General features: G+C 47.4%; 1 protein-coding gene across 1 annotated transcript in view; it reads left to right on the top strand.

Annotated features, from left to right (window-relative positions):
- Positions 1-19,313, top strand: part of SPOCK1 (SPARC (osteonectin), cwcv and kazal like domains proteoglycan 1) — a 1,053,799-nt gene that overhangs the window by 356,497 nt on the left and 677,989 nt on the right. The window contains exon 4 of the mRNA XM_078653334.1: positions 18,229-18,343. Coding sequence (XP_078509460.1) covers positions 18,229-18,343 — 115 coding nt within the window. The remainder of the gene's footprint in view (positions 1-18,228; positions 18,344-19,313) is intronic.

Below are 19,313 nucleotides of genomic sequence, written 5' to 3'. Positions count from 1 at the left end.
AAATATACTCACCTCAGTGCCCGAGCAACGTTGGCCGATGCCCTGTGGAGTTGTCCTATGCAGCTATAGAGGAGTTTGGCTTTTGTTCACCCCTTGGCCGACACCTACCCAGCCAGACATCGGACATTGTTTTCCTCGCCTCCCCGTTTTGTTTCCTACCTGCATCCCTTACACCTGTTTAACATGCCCCCTCTACCTGTCACTCCCAACAAGATGTTTGTCTTGGCTATGCTACGTGCTTTTAACTCACATTTCTGTGTAATTCTCATGTTTTCTTCCTATGTCTATATGTGGCTCCTGTAACTGATCTAATTTTGTTACCTGTAACTTACTGATCCTCATGTAAAGCGCTCTGATACCTCCGGGTCTAGCCAGCGCTATATAAAACTTTTCTAATAAATAAATAAATAAAACAAATAGATGGCTGTGTAGGATCAGCATTTGCTTTCTTTAAAAGCAAAAGAATCATAGCATGTTTCCACTCAGGTGGAATCACTGCTTCCTGCAAAGATTCATTCAGTAGCTCCATGATCAACCTCATGGCATGTGATTCAAATTTCTGTAACACAGTGACAGGAAGCGGGTCTAAAGGAGAACCAGATTTCAGGCTCCCTAAAATCAGACTAAAAAAAATTATATTGAGTGGAAGCCAATGCTCTAATTTACTCAAACAGGTCTCCTGTTTAACCTCCATCTGAAAGTCGGTGTTAGCTGAAACGAGCTGTGTGGTAGTAGCATTTGGGGTATTTAAAGCAGATTAAATTTTCTCTACTGTATTTAAAAAAAACAGTGCAAGATCCTCACATTGCGGTTCTGTGAGAATCGGAGGGGAAGCTTGATTTCCTGCTCCGGAAAGTTCCTTCACCAATTTAAAAAGAGTTTTAGGACAGTTTTGGGCATTAGTGATGGTGGAACTCACATAGGGGCCTATTAGGATTGCGGTTTTTCCGCATCCTCCGGGCCGGCGGAAGCCACCGCCGGCCCAGAGGACGCGGAAAAACCGCAGCGGACCCACCAGAGACCCACCGCCACATTAGGATGGCTGGTGGGTCCTGGTTTCCGTCCGCAGCTATTCAGCCGCGGTTGGCTTACAACCGCGGCGGAAAAGCTCTAATATGGTGGCGGTGTCTCTCAGACACCCTCCACCATATTAGAAAATGCTTGAAAAGATGCTTTTCCGCGGCGGATTTTCCGCCGTGGAAAAGCATGTGGAACTTCACTGCGGGGCCCGTTGCGGGCCCCCTAGGTGAAGGGGGGTGGGGGGTGCACATGGGGGGTACCTATGGTACCCCCCTGCATTTGTATGCAGAGATCGGCAGGCACCGCGTGGTGCCTGCCGCTTTCTGCATACAAATGCAAAGTATGCATTTTTTACATTGCGGCGGGTGCAGCTTGAAGCTGTACCAGCCGCAATGCTAAGGATAGAGGATGTGACCGCCACCCTGGCGGTCACATCCTAATCTTCACGGGGGGAACGCCGCTGCCCATGCGGACGTTCCCCCCTACTCTATGATGGCGGACGGACTCAGGTCCGTCCGCCATCATAATCGGCCCCATAATCTGACCGGGCAGTATTACAAAGAGAATGATATTCTCTAATTGCTTGTTTATAAGCAATTTTCGACTCAGACGCATAGTCCTTCCTCCATCGACTTTCCAACACTTTACATTTGCTTTTTTCTATTTTTAGGTTTTATGAAAACCAAGGGGCAGGAGGGTAGTGATTTTTCACCTTCTGAGTGAAAGGGGGGAGGCAGGTATCAACTGAGTTAGAGATCCAATTTGTAATCGTCTCCAGGTCTGTCATTGAGACGGCCCGGGCCGACGGTAGATTAGCATTCCTGAGAGGGTAAAGTGGGGGGTCAGGGCTAGTTGGAAAAGCATAACCTTGCATCCCTTAAGAGCTAGTTTAACAGATTTACATGTGTACCGATTATTAAAAATTATTGCAAGATCGCCACCCAGTCTGTCTTCACGGTCACTTCTTACAATGGAGTAATCAGCTGGCAACGCAGCCCCTACATCAGGGCCAGAACTCCTGTGAAGCCAAGTCTCAGTTACGAAAATGGCATCCGGGTGCTACTGGTCAAAAGATCAAATATGTCAGCTCTGTGTTTAGGAAGCGAGCGACAGTTGATGATAAAAAACGTAAAATCAGAGCTAGTAGTATTGGTGCTTCTAAAGCTCTGTGCTTTATTGTGATGTCGGGAATTGAAGAGGGCATTTTGAGTTTTATGGGGCTGAAGTTTCAGTCTCCAGCCACACTTATCTCAACTATGCAGCATATTCTCAGTAGTAGCAGGACGCATATGCACGCAATCATCGCGTTGACAGCTGCGGACCTCTTAGAGTTGTTTAGCGGAGTAAATAATCTGACTTTCCTGGATTTGAGCAGGGGTAGTGGCACCTGGTCCCGGTTTGGCGCGGATGGGCGCAGACGGGCTTGCCTTAGGCGCGCCTTTGACGCGCCATTGTGTGCCCGCTGCGAGCATCTGCTGCGAGTCTGATCCATGGCCATTAAGTAGGGATTATGGCCGGATGGCGTGTAGCGACTGGAACGCTGACAGCAAGCAGCAGGTGGCCGTACCAAAATGGCCACCAGGGACCAAGCGAGTCCCGTCAAAAACTAACGAGTATAACACACTCCGAGTACACAGCAAAAGATAGCAGCAATAGTACAGTTTTCAATTTTCAAAGCCCCCCAACAGTTCTTAAAGAAATTCCCACAGTGCACAATAAAAATGAGTGCAAATTAAAAAGTTAGGAATCTTACAGGCGCTGCATGTTCGATCCCAGCACTTTAAGTAGGGATTATGGCTGGACGGCGTGCAGCGACTGGAGCGCTGACCGCAAGCAGTACGTATCCGAACCAAAATAGCCGCAAGGGACCAAGCGAGTCCCGTTAAAAACTAAGGAGTATAACACACTCCGAGTACACAGCAAAAGATAACAGCAATAGTACAGTTTTCAATTCTCAAAGCCCCCCAACAGATTTTAAAGAAATTCCCACAGTGCACAATAAAAACGAGTGCAAATTAAAAAGTTAGGAATCTTACAGGCGATGCACGAACGATCCCAGTCTATTAAGTAGGGATTATGGCCGGATGTCGTGCAGCGACTGGAGCGCTGACCGCATGCAGCGCAAGGCCGAGCCACAGTGGCCGCCAGGGACCAAGCGAGTCCCTCTAAAAAGGAAGAAGTAGAACACACTCCGAGTACATGGCAAAAGATAGCAGCAATAGTACAGTTTTCAATTTTAAAAGCCCTCCAACAGTTCCTAAAGAAATTCCACAGTGCACAATAAAAACTATTGCAAATTAAAAAGTTAGGAATCTCACAGGCTCACCACCGACCAGCTCACCACTTCCCTGAGCCAAAACCCTCCCACCAACACTACAGACTCCAACGAAGCACCCCGCAACATCACACAGTGGATCACCAACTGCGCTGATGCCCTCGCACCACTGAAGAACCCTCTCAGCAGACCCGGCAGCAAGAAAGCCTCGTGGTTCACCAACAACCTCACAGACTCCAAGAAATCCTGCCGTACCCTTGAGAAAGCATGGCGCCACAACCAGTCACCAGAGAACATGACAGCCCTCAAGAAGGCCATCCGCAAACACCACCAGCTGATCCGCACCACCAAAAGGACAGCATTCAAAACACGACTAGACAACAATACCCACAACAGCAAGGAACTCTCCAGCATTGTTAAAGGGCTCTCCAACCCCAGCGCCAGCAACAACGACATCATGCCCTCGCAAGACCTCTGCGACGCACTCGCCTCGTTCCTCCACCACAAAATCGCCAACATACACAACAGCTTCGGCGCCCAGACCACGCACCCAACCACCGAACCTGCACCACCACCACCCTCTGTGCCTGGAACCACGTCAGCACTGAAGACACCACCCACGTGATGAACACCATCCACTCCGGGTCCCCATCCGACCCCTATCCACACCACATCTTTAACAAAGCCACCTCGATCATCACACCCCAACTCCAGAACATCATTAACAACTCCTTTGCATCCGCCACCTTCCCGGAGAGCTGGAAGCATGCGGAGATCATCGCCCTCCTGAAGAAACCGACAGCGGACCCCACGGACCTCAAGAACTTCCCCCCATCTCGCTCCTCCCTTTCCCCACTAAAGTCATCGAGAAGACCGTCAACAAACTGCTAACCACCTTCCTCGAGACAAACGGCTCTCTCGACCTGTCGCAGTCCGGATTCCGAGCCAACCACAGCACCGAGACCGCCATCATTGCAGCCACCGACGACATTAGGTCCCTGCTCGACAACGGAGAAACTGCTGCCTTCATCCTCCTCGACCTATCGCCCGCATTCGACACAGTCTGCCACAGCACCCTAGCAAACCGCCTCCACCCCGCCGGGATCCAAGGAAAGGCCCTTGAATGGATCACCTCCTTCCTCTCCGATAGAACTCAGAGAGTCCGCCTCCCTCCCTTCCGCTCAGAGGCCGCCAAGATCATCTGCGGCGTACCCCAAGTCTCCTCACTCAGCCCCACCCTCTTCAACATCTACATGAGCCCCTTCGCAGCCATCGCATGCCAACACAACCTAAACATCATTTCCTACGCTGATGACACCCAGCTGATCCTCTCCCTCACCAACGACCACACCACCGCCAGAGCCAGCCTCCAGGAAGGAATGAAAGACGTAGCGGAATGGATGAAGCTCAGCCATCTGAAACTCAACTCAGACAAGACGAAGTCCTTATCTCGGATTATCCCCCTCAGCCTGGGACGACTCCTGGTGGCCCCCTGCACTGGGCACCACCCCCAAGCCCACGGACCACGCACACAACCTGGGCTTCATCCTGGACTCCTCCCTCACGATGACCAAGCAAGTCAACACCGTCTCGTCATCATGTTTCAACACCCTGCGCATGCTCCGAAAGATCTTCAGGTGGATCCCCACCAAAGAAAAACCAAAGGAAATAATGGACGGAGCGTTGACAATACAAGCACTCACCCCCAGTCAACTGATCTGGGTTTAATCCATCACCGTTCTTTAGACCACTCTGCCACCCCAGTTCAGACATGGCCATATGCAAATCAGTCTGACCCTGTGCCTCATGGGAACAGTCCAGCCCGAACTGCCAAGCAATGCCTTCCCTGGACCGGAAACAAGCTACCGAGGACCGGTTTCTGGCATTTCAGCCTTCTTCAGCCCGGCTTGCTTGAATCCAGTGGCAAAGTGAGCAAGGGACTCACGTCTGAGCATACCCTGCCAACTTATGGCGAACAAAGAAAAATCAAAGGAAATGATGGACGGAGCGTTGACAATACAAGCACTCACCCCCAGTCAACTGATCTGGGTTTGATCCATCACAGTTCTTTAGCCCACTCTGCCACCCCAGTTCAGACATGGCCATATGCAGATCAGTCTGACCCTGTGCCTCATGGGAACAGTCCAGCCCGAACTGCCAAGCCATGCCTTCCCTGGACCGGAAACAAGCTACTGAGGACCGGTTTCTGGCATTTCAGCCTTCTTCAGCCCGGCTTGCTTGAATCCAGTGGCAAAGTGAGCAAGGGACTCACGTCTGAGCATACCCTGCCAACTTATGGCGAACAAAGAAAAACCAAAGGAAATGATGGACGGAGCGCTGACAATACAAGCACTCACCCCGAGTCAACTGATCTGGGTTTAATCCATCACCGTTCTTTAGCCCACTCTGCCACCCCAGTTCAGACATGGCCATATGCAGATCAGTCTGACCCTGTGCCTCATGGGAACAGTCCAGCCCGAACTGCCAAGCCATGCCTTCCCTGGACCGGAAACAAGCTACCGAGGACCGGTTTCTGGCATTTCAGCCTTCTTCAGCCCGGCTTGCTTGAATCTAGTGGCAAAGTGAGCAAGGGACTCACGTCTGAGCATACCCTGCCAACTTATGGCGAACAAAGACAAACCAAAGGAAATGATGGACGGAGCGTTGACAATACAAGCACTCACCCCCAGTCAACTGATCTGGGTTTAATCCATCACCGTTCTTTAGCCCACTCTGCCACTCCAGTTCAGACATGGCCATATGCAAATCAGTCTGACCCTGTGCCTCATGGGAACAGTCCAGCCCGAGCTGCCAAGCCATGCCTTCCCTGGACCGGAAACAAGCTACCGAGGACCGGTTTCTGTCATTTCAGCCTTCTTCAGCACGGCTTGCTTGGATCCAGTGGCAAAGTGAGCAAGGGACTCACGTCTGAGCATACCCTGCCAACTTATGGCTAACAAAGAAAAACCAAAGGAAATGATGGACGGAGCGTTGACAATACAAGCACTCACCCCCAGTCAATTGATCTGGGTTTAATCCATCACCTGTCTTTAGCCCACTCTGCCACCCAGTTCAGACATCCACCGAAACCAGAAAGACAGTCACCCAGGCCCTCGTCACCAGCCGACTGGACTACAGGAATGCCCTCTACGCTGGTACCACAGCCAAACTACAGAAAAGACTCCAGCGCATACAGAACGCTCCTGCACGACTCATCCTGGACATCCCACGACACAGCCACTACTCTGCCCACCTGCGAGACCTGCACTGGCTCCCCGTCAGCAAAAGGATCACGTTCAGGCTCCTCACCCACGCTCACAAGGCCATCCACGACATGGGCCCCAAATACCTCAACAACCGCCTCACGTTCTACACACCCACCCGACAGCTCCGATCCACCAGCCTCTCCCTCGCCACCGTCCCACGGATTCTCATAATCACCACCGGAGGAAGATCTTTCTCCTACCTGACGGCCAAGACGTGGAACTCCCTCCCCACCCACCTTCGACTGACCCAGGACCATCTCTCCTTCAGGAGGCAACTCAAGATTTGGCTCTTCGAGCAGTAGCAGTACACCCCCCACCCCCTCCCAGCGCCTTGGGACCCTTGCGGGTGAGTAGCGCGCTTTATAAATATGTTGATTGATTGATTGATTGATGGTGCTCATGTAAAGTGCTCTGATACCTTCAGTTCTAGTTTGCGCTATATAAAACTCCCCCAAAAAAACCTCCTTCAAAAAGGTACAAACGTTTGAGGGATTCAAACTATTTAAAATGCAAAGAAAGGAGATTCTAGTCCAGGGCCAGTTCAGGACATAAATTCAGTAAAAGTTACTAAACTGTAGCAGATTAACGAGGATTTGTAGTCTAGGAATCGTTAGATGACTTCTACTTTTCTGCACAAAAAAGTATGACTACTTACTTATAAATGAATCTATTTTTTCCTCCTTGGAACTCCTTCAGTCACACATTCCCCATCCTCTGGTCCGTCCCCTGATTCCACCAGACATTGTGAAGTAAAATGTGTAGTGGTCCTACACCTCGGGGAACATCCTTTACAACGCAACTTTTACAACGCACTACCATTACGATGCAACTTCTACAACGCAAGTTATTACAACGCATTGCGCTGGGGGGCCGCTCTAGGACAGGGAATAGTTTAATTACTATCCAACACCTTCCCTACTATCCACGGTGTTAGAACTGGCTATTTCTGGTAGGCTAAGGCTGACGCCAAAGCCAGGCAGAAACCACCATTCTAGTCAGGGCAAGGGAGTCACACGCCAAGATAACCCCTGCTCACCCCCTTGGTAGCTTGGCACGAGCAGACAGGCTTATCCCGGAGGCAATGTGTAAAGCATTTGCGCATGCACACAACAGCAACAACATCCTAGGCACACCACAAAAGGAACTCCACACAAGGTTATATAAAAATAACTTCTGTATTGTCAAAACACATCAGATAGAAATCACACATGTACATTGTGCCAACTGGCACGGGCAATATTCACAAGGGATCATGTACAAGACAGGGCCACCTGGACCACTGTCAGGAATCAACACTTTGCACTTCTAGAACATAGAATATAGGATAAAAAATCACTGTAGCACAAATTAGCAAGTATAGCACACAACCAGTAACTACTGGTAACAGGTAAGTACCACCTACGCAACCCTAACCACCTTAGGAGAATGTCACGCAGGGAACCAGGACCTCACTAGGACCACCTGTACTGGAAAGAACAACCACCTAAGAATAAAATACATTTAGGGGTGTAGGCAAGAACAAAACACATGATGTATAAACAACACATTCAGAGGTGTAAGGAAAGAAAGCACATGATGCATAAAAACATTCAGAGGTGTAGGAACAAGGAAGACACCTGATGCATAAAAACATTTAGAGGTGCCAGAACAAAACTCAATAGCGCAAAAACACATGATGCCTGAAAACATTCAGAGGTGCAATAAAACCACACAATTGTGCAAACCTACATAAGCCACCACCTGTGGCAGTCCCTAGGCCAACTGGCCTTGTTGGGGCTAGGACGCCCTGTGTCCAAAAGTCAGGGGCCTAAACATGGCAGCTGCCAACTAATTGATGGGCAGCTGGGAATCAAGAATGATGGGGCCACGTGGGAGCCACGCAGGCTCTGAACAACTGGTCGCCCCTGAGCCTCTCTGGGCTCCAAGCAAAGAAATGCGGCCACAAGCCTCTCTGGGCTCCTAATCAAATGTGGCACTCAAGAACCTCTCTGGGCTCGAACTACTAATGGCCCCTGAGCCCTCATGGGCTCTCTACAAGAAACTGTGGCGCCTGAGCCCCTCGTGGGCTCCTCGACAAAAGGGGCGCTGTGAGCCTCTCAGGGCTCGTGAACAAACATCTCGTAGGCAGGAGGGGGCGGGCACCGGCAATGTGCCCCGATGCCCCCTCTAACTAAAATGGCCCCCGGAGCCTTCTCAGGGCTCTACAACAAATGCTGGCAGGGAGCCTCTCGGGCTCTCAGGTACAACTATGCCCCTCTGGTGCCTTCTCAGGGCTCTACAACGTTGGGGTGACCCACTGCCAACTGGGGCCGCCCTGCTTGCACCAACAGCATCTGGGGCATTGCGCTGACCTTAACACCCGCCCGGAGCTTCCCCCTGCAGCCCCTCACTCACCGGGCTGTTTGCTGGCTGGGGCTTCTCCGGGCGGCAACTCCCTCCATGGATGCAGCAAGCGGGGCTCTCTCACTCATGAGAGCCCCGCCGATGTCGGTAGCCGCCATGCTCCTCTCCTCATGCCGCTCAGCTTCCTTTGGGCACCAGCAGGGCTCGCCCCGCCATGCTTCTTCCCTCATGCACGGCAGCTTCTTCTCCTCGTGCCGGAGCTCTTCCGGCAGGCCACGCAGGGATTGGCCAGCGAGCTGCTTCCTGGTGTCCTAAGGTCCCGCCCCAGCCTGCCTGACTTCCGGTTCGGCCGGGCGGCGACGGGGACAATTTTGCGGGGCAATGCCGGGTGGGCACCGGCTGTAAAGATCAATAAAGCGCTCCGAAAGCGCTAGTGAAAACATTAAAGCGCAATGTCCCTGGCAGGGTGGGCACCTGCCAGGGGACATTAAAATCAGCCAAAAAGCGGCGTAGGCAGCCGCGAAACGGAGTATGCCAGGTGGGCACTGGCCTCAACAACCAAAGCGCTCCCAAGCGCTAGGGGCTAAAAGTACAGCGCTCTCAGCGCTAGGAAGCAAATACAGCGCTCCCAGGCACTATAAGCCCAATAAAGTTCCAGGCAAATTTCAATAGAATAAAGCGCTCAGCCTACAAATAGAGCTCAGGGAGGCTGCAACTAAGCCTTGGCAAAATCAAAGCAATCCAAAAAGGTACCAGCCGTCCTGGAGATCAAAGGATGGAGCAACAGAGCTCCCAGCAAGGAAAAGTCCTCCAGAATCCAGGTGCTGGGAAGGGCCCAGGGAGGCAAACCTTTCCCCTGGGCCTCAGCAGCAGCACGCCCCTGGTCGTTTCAAGTCCAAAAACAAGAACATTTTTAGAGTGTCACAGCACCCTTTTTATACCCAAAATCCTTTGTCTCAAGGGTGCAGGCAGTGCGAGAACCAGCTACAACTGGTTATAGGGAACTCCTTTCAGTGTGAGGGGCAGAGGCGACAGCCGCCCAGCAGGAGGTGGAGCCAGCATTGTGGCAGGCAGGCACAGCCCTATTCACTCCCAGGTGCTACCTCCTCCCACTTCCCTAGTTGCAGATGCAGTCATTCAACCAAGGGCTGACTCAGACAACCTCCTGGGGCTCCCCAGCCCCTGTCACCCTCAAACCAGACAGTCAATCCACAAGCAGGCCCGGGCACTCCTGGAGTCAGGCTCCAGCCAATCACGTGCCAGCAGACTCACTACACATGCACACACATGTCTAGAAGTGGCACTTCCGTACTAGACACATTCATGCCGCATACATCATTACGCAGCATTCAATCTCACGAGTTCGCACATACCAAACTCGACCCTGCACTCCCCACACATCAGGAACTACCATGGTCACACATATTCCCCATGCATTCCTATGGGAGGGCAGGTCACTCACCACACATACACAGAGAGCTCACGCACTTTACACTGTACCACAGTGAAAAAGTGCGCAAAGGCCTAAAATCACCAACACCAGGTTCCAGCAACAGGCTAGGAAAAAGCAAAAAGTTTCGGGGTGAACCTGCCAGAAAAGGGCCAGGTCCAACACATGGGGACTGGAGTTGGAATAGTAAATTAAACTATTCACTATCCAGCGCCCCCCCAAACGCAAGTCGTGTAACGACTTGCGTTGTAAAACCTGCGTCGTAATGGCATGCGTTGTAAAAGCATGCGTTGAAACATCATACATCCTACACCTCATATCTAAAAGACTGCACACCCAATAACTTTCTTATTTGCCTGACCATCACTAATTTTGAATTAGGAACTTCGATATGAATCTAATTAATTGGAGGCACACGGCCACAGGTACTGCAAAATATATCCATTCTCTCATATCCAAGATCTTCAGTTCTCTGATGCCTTGTGAAATGTCACATGAGCTGAGGTGCAGGGATCTGACGAGTCCCTACTGGATCTCATTGCATCTGATCTTGAACACATCTTGCAACTCCCTGTTTCTGCAGGACAGATCAGTCACTTTTTACTGTGGTCAGAGAGTAAATATAGAAAATGAATGCATGAGCTAGAGTGATCAAACAATCTCCTGCAACATGCATTTCTCATGTTTCTTCTTTATTTAAAGGCCTAACAGTTCAGCATCCATAGATCCTTGTGGAAAAGGGTAAGGCATGTCATTCTAAGGATATATATAACTGTCCCTTGTGAGGTAACCTTTCTGGCATTACTATCACATCTATTTGAATGTTCCTTTATCCTCTATGTATAAAAGAATAGTAAGATTTAGCGATGCACGCTCATTGATTCCATTTAGGGTCGTGAGCTCTGCCCTTTCTGATGAAGCCTATCTAGTGCTTTATATTTTATAGGGCAGACAATAGCCAGCTCTAATGAAGCAATGAGATGCAGCACAGGGGCAATATCCCATGCTACATGCAAGACAAAGGATTACTATAGTAAGTATTTTAATATTTACATCCTCTTCACCGAGCAGTGAAGTACCAGAGAACTCTATGTAATGCCACTGTCTAAATCTATCAACCGTAAATGTTTGCCCAGACGAATGGCATAGACAGTGCCTGATTTGCAAAATAATAAGTGTTGGGCCTACATTTTTCTAAGAAGACCACTGGCAGTGCTGTCGAATTCCAGATTGCCAAGTCTTTAATTCAACCACTGTCTCTTTTATCCATTAATACACTATCCCTGCCCCTGTATAACAATGTCGTAAGTCTTTTTTCATCCCTGCTTCCTCCCTAGCCACTGTATTTGCATCATCCACTTCCTCCCTTCCTTCTTTGCTTCCTTTGTTTCTCTGTTGTTCTGGCTCAAAGTCTGATGATTAAAAATGAGCGCCCAAGAAGGAGTGCCCACCAGCAACCACCAGCTCAAATTTCACATTGAGCAAAGCGACATGTTTTGCATAGTGGAGTAGCAAAAAGGGCCACTGTTTGTAAAGAAGTAGAAGGATTCATTTAGCAAAGGCTCAATCCATTACTACCAGAGAAATCTCTCATAAGATGAGCTTTCTAATTTTTGGGACGGCATTGATGACATTAATGGAGGATCCCAAAAAATGCATAGTTATGGAGGAGCAAAAAAAAGTGCTAAACCTTTACTGTCAGTCTGCGGGAGAGGGAGGCCAAATACCTAGTGTATGCTATGAAAAACTGCCACACACAATGATGAAGAGGATTTCACCAAGTTAAATATAAATCACTTACCCTTGACGCATATTCTGGCTTACTTGTTGATAGCTCGTCCAGGTACAAAATTAGAGCCAGGTGACCACTGTGCACAGAAGAAATAAGGTTAAGAGATGTTCAAACATAAAGATTCACATCGAGTTTTACTTTTGAGATTGCCAAGATTCAAAGTCCTTGAATTAGTAATGTTTGAAATATTTTTTCAACTTCACAAGTTTTATAAACTGTTAGGTTTACAGAGTTTTTTAGCCAGGAAGGTACCTTTGTCTTCTACCCCAGAAGCCCTACCCATAATCCTAGATGCTCGGGTTCCAGAGCTTCTCCTGTTGTCCCCAACCCTGTCTCAACCATGCCAACTTCTGATATTAATGTTCTTTACCAGCTTGTATTGCCGTCCTGCAGATTGCAAAGTTGCCCATCTATGCCTTGGCAATGGTAGGAAATGTTGTCTCTTCTTGACCAGGGCATAACTCATAGGCATACGAATTTGCAGGTAAAGTTGCTTCCTTTGCTGGCCCCTAATTTTAATTTTTTTAAATTACTACCTAGAAACCGTTATACATTTTAAGTATTGATTAAAAGTTTTTTAAAAAAACCCATCAAATTCTAGCCTAGAAAACTTACAAACAACCAATGAGGTTGATAACAATGAGCACTGTGAAACTCTGAGCATCATACGAGTCCCCTCACCCCGCAGGCTTTATGACTCAATTGAACCTTGGTAACTAGCGCTAGGGAGTAGAGCAAGTAAGATGTTTTACCTACAAACCTCTTCAAGATGGAGCTAACATTGGTTCTGTGGAATGAGACTGAAGACTGTGTCTGGTGAGACTTTCATGGATTTGGATATGCTCTTCAGGGTACCCCAAGAGGAAAAGAAGCCTGGTAGTCTGATGACCAAAGCTCCTTGTTTCAGAAATCATGTTACAACTGCCAATGCTGCAGACAAGGCAGATGGATACTGATGGTGCCTTCCTTGGACGTTTACCTACTTGCAAGTCTTTGCAGCATCTTCATACCCAGAAGACAATGCTGGAGCGCTGTGTCCATGCAGGGCACTGTGAGCAAGATTACAATCATGGGAGCTCTCGCTAGAAGGGTTTTCAGGCTTACGTTTCTTTGTATTGGGAAATTCATCCTTTCTGGATGGGAGATGCTAACTTCCATCCAATATTTTTTTTTATTAATGTTCAGTGGAAAGTGGTTTGCACTGTAGAAACAACGTTACGTAGATGCATTTTTGTAGACCTTTGGAATCGGGTCTAATACAGTCCACTAGGGCACTGTTGTAGTGGGTAAATACAGACCATGTTGCAATTCTCACCAACTCTACATAGTACATGGGCAGCGGCCTAACATAGGCCCCTGGCTCAAGCAGTAGCAGGGAAACGTCTCCTAATGTTCCTTATTAGGGGCAGAGTAATAGGTTCGAATTTAAAAGCTTGTAAATGGTAATTAGGCCCAAAACAACATAACGCTATTCATGAATATTAGATATCCCTAAACCAATCCCAAGACGTCCTAAGCGCGATTCACATCCGGTTCAGGACTATGTGATGTCAGACACCAGAGCTTGTAAGATTTGGCTTTTGATGTATTGGAGCTCTCACAGACTACTCCTCTTTCCGTGCAATAGCATCGATCTCTCCTTGAGCACAAAGCAATTCTCTTTGTCAGTCTTTTAACGGCTGAAACTTCACCCAGGTCTGTTGTTGTCCTGGTCGATGTAGAAGGCACCTACAAGAAGAATAAGAGACTTAGGGCTAGAGGCCCAAAGCATTTTTGTTGTTGTTTGCGACTGCAAAAATGCTTTTTGGGATGTACAAAGTCTAAATTGCGATTCAGTAACTTGTTACTGATTTCCAATTTGGATTCTGCAATTGGGGATATGGAAGGGGTCTGGTGAGGGCGTCCCTTCCGAATACCGAATTGAAATGTATGTACAAATGTTTTGCGACCGAAATGCGATCGCAAAACATTCACAATTTACTCCCATTTAAAAAATGCTGGTAACCCATTTGCGAATGGGAAGGGGTCACCAAGGGCCCCCTTCCCCTTTGAGAAAGGTTGCCAAAATATTTTTTAAGAGCAGTCAGTGGTCCAACAATCCACTGTCTACTCTTACAAAATGAAACTTCAAAGGTTTTTCTTTCTTTTTAAATGCATCACATTTTCCTTTAAAGAAACCGTCCTGCGTTGAAAACAAAAAGATTGCTTTATTAAAAAGCAATCACAGATATGGTGTTCTGGTGAGCTCAGCAGGTCACCCTCTCTGTGATGGCTGTGATTCCTAATGGGTCGCTAACTGCGACCTACCTCCTTAATATTCATTAGGTAGGTCAATTTGTGACCAACAAGGAATCCCTGAATGAAACTCAATGAGTTCTAGACATTGGGAATACCGATTTCCTAATAGAGATTATCAGTTAAGAAATTGGTATTCCTAATGTTTGTGCATCTGGCCCTTAGATGTCAGTGATCTTAACTAGAGGATCACAAAGTGCTGTTTATCACAAATCTTAATACGTGCTTGCTACCACCTGGCAAACGGCCACATATTAGCTGGACTCTATACCCATAGCCTGCCTTTGTGAAAATGCTATTCTGAGCACTAATGCACAATGTTACCACACAAGTGCATATGTGTATGTATTTTATGATAGGATGTTTGCATTTTGTTCAGACAGACAGTGACTGGAAAGAATATACAAATGTATATAGCAAAGAAAACCTATTCTTCCAGTGGACATGTTCCAATTGAAGTTTATGCTTCGGTAATGTTTTTGCCATACCCACAATCCACAATCCACCCAAAAAGGAAGGTAGTAGCTAACACTTCCATAACATTAGAACTTAATAGGGATAGATTTTAGAAAAAACACAGCATTGTATCAGACATAGATTTATGTGTATTCCTCAAACTTCCATAATATTCGAACACATATGACCAGACATAGCGGTGACCATGTTACCTGAGCAGTTAGCGGTATTCTTGTAACAGAATTCGCACAGCCCACTGCCAGCCACGAAATCTGTCAGGTATCACACCAGCTTCATATTAATTGGTGCTGTACCTGCTGGGATGAAGGCACCATTCTATGGGATCTGAGCCAACAGGTCCAGTCTCTAGCAGAGGAAAAAATCCTGCGAATCAGAAAGCAGATAACCTAAGAGTACACTATGAACCTCATTACGAGCAGTTCGGTTATTTGCAATATATGCAGTAACTCTTTTTACCTAACGTATTGCAATTCTGGGATTTGTGATGAATACGAATAGGTCAAATCTGCCCATGTTTATTTGAGGAAAAGCCCCAGTATCTACAAATATATGCATATATTGTTGTTGTGAGCACCAAAATTCCCATGTTATTCCCCAAAAAGTTGGAATTGGCTGGTATTTATCACACCCGATAAAGTCCTATTCTGAGAGATTGGATTTTATTGGGTGCAATAAATATCATGCAGTGTACCATGCCACTGGTAATGAGGGCCAATGTGGAGATAGGCTGTATCACGAGCATGCAGGTATGTCATAGTCATAGGATTTTATTGAGCGCGCATATCACCCGTGGGTCTCAAAGCGTTGGCAAAACCCAGGGGCGAAAAAGAAAGAGAAGAAAACTAGGAGGAAGAAGAGAAATCAGAACAGCCAGGTTTTTCGATTTCTCCGAAACTGTCCCTGGTCAGTTTCCATACGTAGCTGCAGAGGGAGCGAATTCCACAGAGTGGGAGCGAGATGTGAGAAGGATCTGCCGCCATTTCTGGCGGTGCGAATATTACATCTTGATCAAGACAACTAGCTATGCAGCAACATGAGTCTCTAAGCAAAGGGTTTATAGAAGCAGCAACATGACTTTACTCAATTCTGTTTACATTTTCAATTACAAATATATAAATATGGAGACAGGGCTCAATGTAAACAAATGAATAAAGGGTTTTAAAATTAGCACAGTGGAGGGAAACTTCACCACTTTTTTTGGGCTACGAGACAAAGGCCACTGTATTGTGACATATAAATAAGTGCCTTATAAAGAAATATAGTTTCCTTTTTTTTCTAAATACAGGGACTTATCTCAAAGGTATTTCTGAGCCTGTGAAGTAGTAGTCCCACTGTGGGTGCTCTTAGATGGCTTTGTGGATTGGTCCCAAGTCATCTTAAATAGAAATAAAATGTGAATATTCAGGGACTATCAGAGACAACACAACAAGCGCCCCCTTTGCACTTTTACTAAAAGGAAGCTGGACATTTCAGGCCGATTCACAAAGGCAGTCATGAGGACGCAGGGTAGTACATCTTTAAACTACTTCAGTTTGTAATACATGACTGTATGACTAGGCCCCACAGATGCTGGCATTATTTATTGCCAGGTGAAACAAATGTGAGAAATGTAAAGGTGCTTTCCCAGGCGGCCCAACAGAATGTTGTACCAGCAAACAAGTATTTGATGAATGTCTGGCTTTCCTGCTAATATTTTTCAAACATTTACAATAATGGCATAATGTCCTGTCAAAATATTTATTCTTAGCGTATTGATTTAGTGTGCAGTGGAAATTGTTTCATGTAGCTCTGAGTAGATATTTCATCTGCTTTAATGAGGCGTTAAATTGTGGTTCATGTACTGTAAGATCTGTTTTAGTCTCATAAAAACACAATTCCATACCTTACGACCGATAAAATCTCTTTCATAGTACCTGACTATGGCCCCAATATATTCTTGACGTTTCTGTGCAGATATGACTGTCTACCTAGGGCCAGGCTAGGAACTGCCTCAGATGCACACTAGATGTTTGCACCTATGTTTGTCCTCCTTGAGCGGGCTACGTTAACATTTGTGATGCTACATTTGTAATATCCATTGTGCAGACAAAAGGTTAGCGTGAATGTGACAGTTAGGGGCCCATTAGGATGGCGGGTGGATTGCCCCCGCCAGGCAGGCGGTAGCCACCGCCAGCCTGGCGGGGGCAATCCGCCCGCCATCCGCACCTAAATTCCCCCCGCCATATTAGGATAGCGGGGGGGACCGCGGCGGACGGAAGGACCGTCTGCCGCTTTTCCGGCCCTGCCGCCTTGCGACCGGGGCGGAAAAGGTTTAATACGGTGGCGGTGTCTAATAGACACTGCCAGCCATATTATGATGGGCTTGTGTAGATGCCTTCCCGGTCTTCACTCTGGGGGCCCCCTGCGGGTACCCAGAGTGAAGGAGAGGTGGGGCTGCACACGGGGGGTACCTGTGGTACCCCCCTTCATGTGCATAAACAAAGCGGCAGGTACCGCGCGGTGCCTGCCGCTTTGTATATGCAACTGCATTAATGCATTTATAGCATTGTGGCGGGCGGTGCAGAGAGCACCGCCCGCCACAATGCTAAAAATGCAGGATGTGCCCGCCACTGTGGCAGGCACATCCTAATACCCCCCACGGGACCCCGCCCTAATGGCGGGCGGTCCCGAATTCCGACAGGATGGCGGGCGGACTGTCATCCTAATGAGCCCCTAAGTGTTCAATGAGTGCATGTGGCCGTGGTCTCAATACCACATGATAGAATGGATTTTCCCGAGTTCCTGCACAGTGTTGCAAACATAGAGGGGATTCATAGTTAGCGTACTTTCCTGTACGTAATTTGGGATGGGTCCCATAATGTTCCAGTGAGCTCCAGGACTCGCTTTCCCCACAGTGGCATACCGCCTCAACCTACATCTGCTCAATATGGGGTCAATGGCACCCACTAGATGTTAGGACATGGTTGCTGTTGAGGAATCATGGCAGAGCTACAGGGCCAAGTTGTCCGTTTTTTGCTAGTTCCCCTGATCGGGTCCTGCAGGAGCCAAAGGAGTAAGTAGAGGGTATGTAAGTGTGGGACTCCACTAACTCTCATGGGGACCTTTAGGGAATCCCTGAGGGATTAGAGCGACTCAAGCAGACATTGTGAGTGAACCACAGCTCCCTGTTTCCATGTTCATGGTGTCTAGAGGTATAGCTTGCCAATCATTGTAAACTTTAATCCAGACATCACAATTATTTTATGGTTTATAAATGAACATGAAACGTAAATAAAAGTCACTTTTTTTTGTTTTCCTTTTATTTTTGCAGTGCAAATTGGATTTCCATTCTTGTACTTCAGGCAAAATGATCTCAATGCGGTGTGGAGGCCCGTGTCCCTGTCTGCCTGCACATGAAAGTCTGAAACGCAAGCCTGAAAAGACTGGTAAGTCGTTTTTAGGGTCAATTGACGTAAAAGCAGTCATTAGTATGCAAGTGTTTGGACATGTCAGGCAATAAACAGTCGATGGCCACCGAGTAACCATAGCTAAAGGCAATTCCACCTGAACCGAGGCAGATAAAATTACACTCATTTTGAGAATTTGTTGGTAGACTAATAGAGAGTTAGTTTAGAAAAAGTCCAATGCATTTATAAACATTTTGCAATATAAACAAACCTATAAATTGGCACTTTGATATTTGAGATTGCGGAAATAGTAAAGGTAGTGCAAATAATTAGCAACATTTGCATATAGTGCCGTTTTCTGACACTGAAGAAATCTCATATTTATATTTTGTCCGTTAGTGACGGGGTCATTTTTTCCTTCTAATATATTGTAATCCATATGTGTGGTGTTCTGGCACCTGCGTCCATTTTTAACCTCTGGTGTCATGGTCCTAAATACGTTGTATTGTGTTGCCACTCAGTTTGTTTTGTGCTGCTTTTTGACGTTTGATACCATAATGAAAACATCAACAGATGATATAGGTACAGAGCTCTACCCATATTAAAATGAGGGTTTTCGGGCTGTAGTATGTAGAATGTGTGTTATAATGTTGATATTCCGATATTTTGGAGAGTGACGGAAGGAAACCAGTCTAGTTTGACTGCACTCAGTGTTTGTGCTGGGAAGGCTGGCAGTCTGGTTCTATATAGATGGCCCAGCTTTCAAGGAACAGTTTCTGTGCTGTTTTTTTTTTGGTTCCCATGTACTGTGATAGGACGAAAATCCCAGCCCACACAATTGCCCTTTCAAACTGGCCCATCTGGCAGTGCTAAAGTGATCGAAATTCCAGTCCAACACTGTACTGTGTCTTTTGATTGAGTGTTTTGCAAACGTTCTTCGTCTTTTCTCCACAGCATGCTGAGGTTTCCAGTACGCGGTGTGTTTTAACTTGATCTTCATGTTTTCAGT

The sequence above is a fragment of the Lissotriton helveticus genome, chromosome 7, assembly GCF_964261635.1.
Source record: "Lissotriton helveticus chromosome 7, aLisHel1.1, whole genome shotgun sequence".
Lineage (NCBI taxonomy): Eukaryota > Metazoa > Chordata > Amphibia > Caudata > Salamandridae > Lissotriton > Lissotriton helveticus.
The sequence above is the reverse complement of the archived record's forward strand: the minus strand, read 5'-3'. Positions and strand labels throughout refer to the sequence as shown.